At 39.9% G+C, this 8,120-nt stretch overlaps 1 protein-coding gene across 1 annotated transcript; it reads left to right on the forward strand.

The window, feature by feature from the left end:
• The first annotated feature begins 230 nt into the window (after nt 1-230).
• On the forward strand, nt 231-7,810 carry LOC148999448 (eukaryotic translation initiation factor 3 subunit C-like). Its single transcript, XM_089141119.1, is given in 5 exon segments — nt 231-416; nt 2,628-2,697; nt 2,790-4,559; nt 4,561-4,614; nt 6,562-7,810. Coding segments are annotated over 4 exon segments (2,838 nt in total). The 5' UTR covers nt 231-416; nt 2,628-2,673; the 3' UTR covers nt 7,552-7,810.
• Nucleotides 7,811-8,120: the final 310 nt, after the last annotated feature.

The following is an 8,120-nucleotide window of genomic DNA, read 5'->3' on the forward strand; positions in this document are numbered from 1 at the left end:
GCTGAGGCACAAATTGTTAGGACCATAACCGGACGGTGCGTGAAGAAACCCTAAACGCAGGTAAAACGTTCCCCATTTTTCTGTCACCTTTCTACTGCCGAAACTCATCTCCAGTTTTTTGAGAGACTTCTAGCAAAGCGATCTGAGATATCGTCTTCTCCCCTCTGCTCGGAAGGTTCGATCTCTTCAAGCTTTGTTTCTCTTGCGTAGTTTTTCTCATCTTGGTATGAATGTATGAATCTTCTGAATATCTGTTCCTGCTATCGTAGATTAATTATGTGTCATTGTTTGTTTATTTCTGATCCTCCTTTATATACAACCCCGGATTCGGAATCTAATAGCTCTGCCTTTTTATGTTGCGTCGGTCGGTTGGAAGGTCTAAGTTGATTTATGATGTCTACTTAAAATTTATATACGTAAGTAACAATCTATTCTGTTTTTGAAGTCTGGTTTCGTTTTCTGTGTTCTCAAATTGTTTTCAGTATTTTGTTAGCTCTTAGTTTTCGGTTGTTGGATTCAGCTTGTTTGTTTGAAATGGTATAGCCATCATGTTACTTGATATTATTTTGATGAACTATTCAAAATATATACATTCCTATAGGGCGATGACCAATGGAAGAACAACAACGAAATTCACACAAAACTAATTGCAAAAGCAATGTATTGGAATGAACAACAAAAAATCTCTAAGGCAGGCATCGTTTATTTGCTGAGGTGGGGTTGGAGAAAAGGAATGGAAAAAATAAACATGTGAGACCTATGGGTAGTAGGGTGGGGGAATAAGAAAGGAAAATAAATGATTTTGCAGAAAAGTTTTAAATTTGGGGCACACTTTTGTTGTATTCCACACTTTTCCACCTCATTGAACCAAACATGTCATGCTTTGGATTTTATTGAAAAATTTATAGTTTTTCACCTCTTTGTTCCCGCCCACTTCAGATTCAACAAACAAACATTGCCAAAATTCAAATAAATAAATAAATAAATAAAATGAAGCTTATTGATATGTGGAACACTAGCGCTTGGCTAGTCCACATTAAGTATCAACCATTCAAGCCCAGTTAGGGCTGCATGATAGCCCATTGTTTTTATGTTGAGTATTTTTATTCATAAGGGAATGGGAATGGGAAGGGGAAGTGAAAAGAATTCTTTTTTCTTTGCTGCCCAAAAAAAAAAGAATAGAATCCTTTTTCCTGTTTATGTTGTTTGGTTGCAATGAAACTAAAATAAAATTAACCTTGCTAAGTTGCTTGGTTAGCTATAAAATTGATGCACGATTAGTGTAAAATTAAGCAAGAAGAAAAAGTAAGAAAGACCAATCTTTGTCTATCTACTTTTTTGAGGAAATTAAGCAAATAGTTTCAATCCATGCATCATCGGTGACGTTGAAGCTCTATCAAGTTCCCATTCAACCTACACCTCTTGTGTGTTTGCATGAGAAATGCGTTGGTTTTGAGCTGGTCCTCATCAACTTCGCCTCCAAGGAGCATGAGCAACCTCCTTTCCTCTCCTTTCTTCTCTAGGAATGTATTGTATATACCTTACTCTATTTTGCAACCAAACAACATCAATGGAAAACAAATTAGCTTCACTTCACTTCCCTTCCCTTCCCTTCCCTTACCCCACCCCAGCGACAAAAAATACTCAATGTGAAACCAATGGACTATTATGCTGCCCTAACTAGGCTTGATGAGTTGATTTTTTTGTGGACCTGCCCAGCATACTAGTGTTTTACATATCAATCAGCTTTAAGTCAGTTAGTTCTAATTCTATTGGACTTATGTGAAGCTTGATTTGGGCCTTTGGACTTATGTGAAGCTTTATTTGGGCCTTCAAAATCTCCAGCCCAGGCCCGCCTAAACCTAGCCAAAAACTGCACCTTCTCATTTATATGAAAACCTTGACCCTTTGCGTTTTAAAATACCCTAAGCTCCTATTCAAACCCTCCCCTTTGCATCCTGTGAGAAGCTCTGGCGCATCCCTTAAAACTAAATCACTCGGAAACTGGAAGTCTTGCCATCGCTCCTCTCTTTCCAATTTTTATTATTTGAAGTTTTTGTCCGTTCGATGTTGTTTTTTCAGTTGTTCAATGTAAATCAGGTTGAGGAAGAGAGGACACCATTAGTTTCCCAACTGGTGATATATTGCTCTTTTAACCCTCATCCATCTTTTTTCTTTTCAAATTATTAAAAAATAATTCTTTATGACTAGGTATTCATTTTTTCCTTTTTAATTTAGAGATTGTTTGCTCTTGGTTCCAATAAGTTGCTTTTTCAGATGCCCTGTGTAATTTTTTTCTATGAAGTTCATTTTTATTCTTCCATTAGTAATCACCCTTTCCCTAGTCATGAATTTCTTTGGTTTTTGTGAGTTTCCTGATTTTCTAAAGGATAACTTTCTTTGTTGTATCCCTTCTTATATTGGATTTAGTTGTCTGAATGGGGAAGTAAATGTTGTACTCCCACTTTGGATCTAGTGAAAAGTTTGTTTGTTGCAATATTATTATACGATTGGTGGAAATTTATCTTATTTGATTATTCATCAAGGGTTGTTTTAGTCTTTAGTCATTTGAGAGAAAGTGATTATGGTTATTGAACCAATGAAGATATTTTTCCCCATCTGAACAGATCTTGAGGCTTGTTGTTATTCATTGAGCGTTGCAGAGACTAAAAAATGTCGTCTCGTTTCTGGGTTCAGGTTTGCCAGACTTATCCTGTGCTATCTGTGTTTTACTTTTGAAAATACGATGTATAAGCAGTGTAAATTTTTATGTATTTTTTCTTTTGCAGAGTGGAAATGACACAGAGGAGGAAGAAGAGAGTGATTATGAGTCTGATGTTGAGGCTGGTGGTGGAGCTGGTGACACTGCTGGCGAAGCTGTTGGAAACAGATACTTGGAAGGGAATGCAATGGATAGCGATGATTCTGACGGTCAGAAGCGTGTTGTCCGTTCTGCCAAGGACAAACGATTTGAGGAGATGTCAGCCACTGTTGATCAGATGAAAAATGCCATGAAAATCAATGATTGGGTAAGCCTCCAAGAGAGCTTTGAGAAGTTGAACAAGCAAGTTGAAAAGTTTATCCGTGTCACTGAGTCCGAGAAGACTCCAACGCTTTATATCAAAGCGCTCGTAATGTTAGAAGACTTCTTGAGTGAGGCTTTAGCGAATAAGGATGCAAAGAAGAAGATGAGTGCTAGCAATTCAAAGGCCTTGAACTCCATGAAGCAGAAGCTTAAGAAGAATAATAAGCAATATGAAGACCTGATTAGTAAGTACAGAGAAAATCCTGAGAATGAAGATGATGGGGAGCCTGATGATGAGTCAGCGGATGAAGATGATTCTGAATCAGAGGTTGAGGAGGACCCATCCAACATCCCATTGCGTTCGGATTCTGGGGATGAAGATGACGATGAAGATGAAGAGGATGACACTAATGAGGCTGAGGGTGACGGAGTTTGGGAAAAGAAGGTGACTAAGAAGGAAAAACTTTTAAATAACCAATTCAAGGACCCAAGTCAAATCACTTGGGATTTGGTTGATAAAAAACTCAAAGAGATTGTGGCTGCTAGGGGTCGGAAAGGAACTGGAAGGGTTGAACAAGTTGAACAGCTTACCTTTTTGACAAAGGTTGCCAAGACACCTGCTCAGAAGCTTGAGATACTCTTCAGTGTTGTTTCTGCTCAGTTTGATGTGAACCCAAGTCTTAGTGGGCACATGCCAATTAATGTGTGGAAGAAGTGTGTGCTGAACATGCTTGTCATACTTGATATTCTTGAGCAGTATCCTAACATTGTGGTGGATGACTCGGTAGAGCCTGATGAGAATGAATCTCAGAAGGGAGCTGACTATCAGGGTACCATTCGGGTTTGGGGAAACTTGGTTGCTTTCCTTGAACGAATGGATGCGGAGTTCTTCAAGAGCTTGCAATGTATTGATCCACACACTAAAGAGTATGTTGAAAGGCTTAGGGATGAGCCTTTGTTTTCTATTCTTGCTCAGAATGTTCAAAACTATTTGGAAAGAATTAGGGATTTCAAAGCTGCTGCAAAGGTAGCATTGAAGCGTGTAGAACTTGTCTATTACAAGCCCCAAGAGGTTTATGATGCAATGAGGAAACTGGCTGAACAGACAGAAGATGGAGAGAACGGGGAAGGGGATGGTGAAGGGGAACATCCAGTAGTTGAAGAGAGCAGGGGGAAAGCAGCATTTGTTGCTACTCCTGAACTTGTTCCTAGAAAACCCACTTTTCCAGAGAATAGTAGGACATTGATGGATATACTTGTTTCCCTCATATACAATTATGGAGATGAGAGGACCAAAGCTCGTGCAATGCTCTGTGATATATATCATCATGCTATTTTAGATGAGTTTGCTACTTCGCGTGACCTATTGTTGATGAGCCACTTGCAGGATAATGTCCAGCATATGGACATTTCAACTCAGATTCTTTTTAACAGGGCTATGGCACAACTTGGTCTTTGTGCATTCAGGGTTGGGCTGATCTCTGAAGCACACGGTTGCCTTTCTGAACTCTACACTGGGGGAAGAGTAAAGGAAGTTACTTGCACAGGGTGTCTCACAAAGTCGGTATCATGAGAAGACTCCAGAACAGGTAAATCCTGTATTCAGTTATTGTTGTTTACCATAGTTACTTTCTTGCTTGGTCTGGAAATCACGTCTTTGATGTTTTAATTGTTGCATTCTTCAAGGATTAGATGACTCCTATAAGAAGTTCCTTAGTGTTCTCGACCTCATTACTTGATATACCCATCATATGATTCTGAAGCTTTTCTGGTTCCTATAATTTGGTGTTTAATATTTGAATCAAACTTATTTTTTGCTGTTGAAGTTTTCTTTTTTAGCTGTTGGTTCTTGTGATGATATTATTGATGGTGAAGCATAGTTTACTTTCCATAGGTTTTCTCAGATGATCAAGATAAACCATTGAGAGGAGCCCAAAGCTTTTAGATTGTTTCCATAGATTCTAGTTTTGCAAGTTAAATTTAGATTGTTGTGGCCATATTCATATATTTTCATTATTCACCGTCTGCATTTCTACATGCAGTCACATAAAGGGTTAGCTGAGACTGCTGAGTAAGCTGTTCTTTTGAATATTAAGACTATGCTCTTCCTAGAGGTGTTTCAGATGATTTAGGAAGAAAGGGATGCTAAAAAAATGTTCACATCTGTTCATGTAATAGTGTCACAGCCCCTAAGTTTGCCTTTAGTAGTTTCTATTTTCATTCCACGTGGAGACCAAACATTGGGTTGGGGGACCTTGGTAATTGAGCTCAAGCAGCTTCCCCCCCCCCCCCCCACACTCTTAACTCCCTGATCTCTTCTTTGAATTTGCTGCTCCTGCCATAAGAAATCAAATTCAGAGACTGCTGTGATCCTTCCAACCCTTTGATATTACTTTGATCTACTGTGATGATTTTTAGTGCTACATATCCATGAAATTTGGTTACTGCTTTCACCAAAAAAAAAAAAAAAAAAACTTGGTTACTGCTGTGCCTTCATCACCTTCTTTTCCTTCTTTCCATCCACAAACCCCTGCTGGGTTTTTCAGACCTAGTTTCCATCTCACCCCCCCCCCCCCTCATTTGATCCATCCCTTCACACCATTGCTTATTTCTTCCATGAACATGTAGTTTCTAGTTTCAGTAAACCTACTTAAATTGGGCTCTCACCATCACATTTCTGTCAAAGTCATACATAGCCTCAATTCACCATCCACAGGGCTCTCTACCTGATTCAACTTATGTTTCATTCTATTCACTAATTTGGTCTGCAGCTGCCTGGTTACCAATTTAGTTTTTACGGTTCATATTCTCAATTCAGCCTCTGGAAAACTGATTTAAACATTCAGTAGTGCTTTATTGATCCCATCATCTACAAGTTTGGTTAAGTTAGCAAGCTGCTTTGCCGATAAACCCTAACCTTCTGTTTTCTGTCCTTTGTCTCTTTTGAAGTAGCTAAATGCAAGTTCAATTGACAATCCTTCTACTAGTAGCCGCCAAATTGAGTCTCTCCTTCTAGGTGCTGCTCTTAGGCATTGTTATTGTTTTGATTATTGGTTCTGCAGTAAGTTATAGTTACCTATGAAAATAAATATTTATTTTCTAGGTTCATATTGCTGCTGCCCTATCTGTTATTGATTACAAGGGAACTGTTGCTATCTTTTCATTAGCTACTGTTATTTGACAAGATGACTTAATCATGTGTTACACAATTTGGGTATGGTGGGAAGGGACGACAGATCCTCTGGCTAATGGATCTATGAAGAGACCCCACAAATCATTTGCACTCGTGTGAGCGTTTTTTTTTCTTCTTTTCTTTGAACTTTTATAGTTCCTAATGCTAATAATATTTATATTTATTTTGTGGGGGGCCAGGGTTAGTGGCAAATTTCAGAGTTTTCCTTTTTGCATGCTTTGCAAATTTGACCAGTTTTTGATAATTTATGTTCCTTAAACGACTAGTAGATGAGAGGTCAATACTATTTGTTTGGTTTCGGAGTACCATGTTCTTACTCTTTATCTTATTTGTTTCCTATTAGGAAAAGCTTGAGAGGAGGCGGCAGATGCCGTTTCACATGCATATAAATCTGGAGCTTCTAGAAGCTGTCCATCTTGCATGTGCCATGCTTATTGAGGTCCCTAATATGGCAGCCAACACTCATGATGCCAAGCGCAAGGTTGTGAGTAAAACATTCCGAAGGTTGCTTGAGGTGAGTGAGAGGCAGACGTTCACAGGTCCCCCTGAAAATGTCAGGGATCATATCATGGCTGCCACTAGGGCCCTGAGTAAGGGAGATTTTGAAAAGGCCTTTGCTGTGATCTCATCCCTTGATGCATGGAAGCTACTCAAGAACAGAGAGAATGTTCTCGACATGCTCAAGACCAAGATTAAAGAAGAGGCCCTGAGGACCTATGTGTTCACTTATTCCTTGTCGTATGAATCCATGAGCTTGGATCAACTCACCACACTATTTGATCTCTCAGAAAGTCATGTGCACAGTCTTGTGAGCAAGATGATGATCATGGAGGAGCTCCATGCTAGCTGGGACCAGCCAACCCGCTGCATTATCTTTCACAATGTTGAGCACACAAGATTGCAGGCCTTGGCATTCCAGTTCACGGAAAAGCTTTCTATCCTTGCAGAGAGCAATGAGAGGGCTTTTGAGGCTAGGACAGGTGGAGGTCTGGATGGGCTACCCCCAAGACGTAGAGAGGGCCAGGACTATGCTGGTGCTACCACAGGTAAGTGGCAGGATAACTTTTCCCAGGGAAGGCAAGGAGGCTCACGCACAGGGTATGGTGGTAGACTGCCAACATCCGGTCAGGCTTCTGCTAGTGGTTTTACTAGGGATCGTGGAGGTCAGACACGGGGAGGAGGTGGTTATTCCTCTGGCTACCAGAGCACACGTTATCAAGATGTATATGGAGGGGTTGGGAGGTCTCCTTACCAGACAGGTTCAGCTATACGTAGTTCACAGATGGACAATTCAGCACGCATGGTCAATCTAAACAGGGCTGGTCGAGCGTAGTAACAAAGACACAGAGAAGCAGAAAATCAAAGTCGAGAGGATTGTGGTGTTGGATTTCTTCAAGACCGTCTTTCTCCGGTGTTCTTTTTTGTGAGAGAGAATTTGGAGGCAATTTAATCTTTGTTGTTTATTTTGAGTTCCTGTCTTAATCCAGGTAAAATTACCTCTTAACTTAATTTTGTTGTATTCAGGTTCTCAAACGTTTTGGGGTTAACTGAGTAAATGGGAAAAACTCAAAACACTAGCAGTTTTGTTTATATATCATTTATTCATTCATTTTGCCGTTGTCCCCTCTTTTCTCTCTCGTTTCTGTGTTGGATTTCTTTACTGGTAAGATGATCTCAGAACTCGGAACTCGGATCGATTTTCGACAAAATCTTTCCCAGCTTGGCGTGAATGGAGAATGGGCTGGTTGCTCTGCTATTCTACGGAGGAATCTTGAAATTCTTTCGTCGGACCAGGTGAGATCTCTCTAGGTGCTTGTGTTGTAGACTTGTAGTATAATCCATTCAAGCTCATCTTTTTAAGCACTGGCCTGAGCCAGGCATTGATGACGAAGAGTATAAAGC

Source organism: Hakea prostrata, unplaced genomic scaffold (assembly GCF_041222555.1).
Source record: "Hakea prostrata isolate BN-2017 unplaced genomic scaffold, UWA_Hpros_2 contig_4, whole genome shotgun sequence".
In the NCBI taxonomy this organism is placed as follows: domain Eukaryota; kingdom Viridiplantae; phylum Streptophyta; class Magnoliopsida; order Proteales; family Proteaceae; genus Hakea; species Hakea prostrata.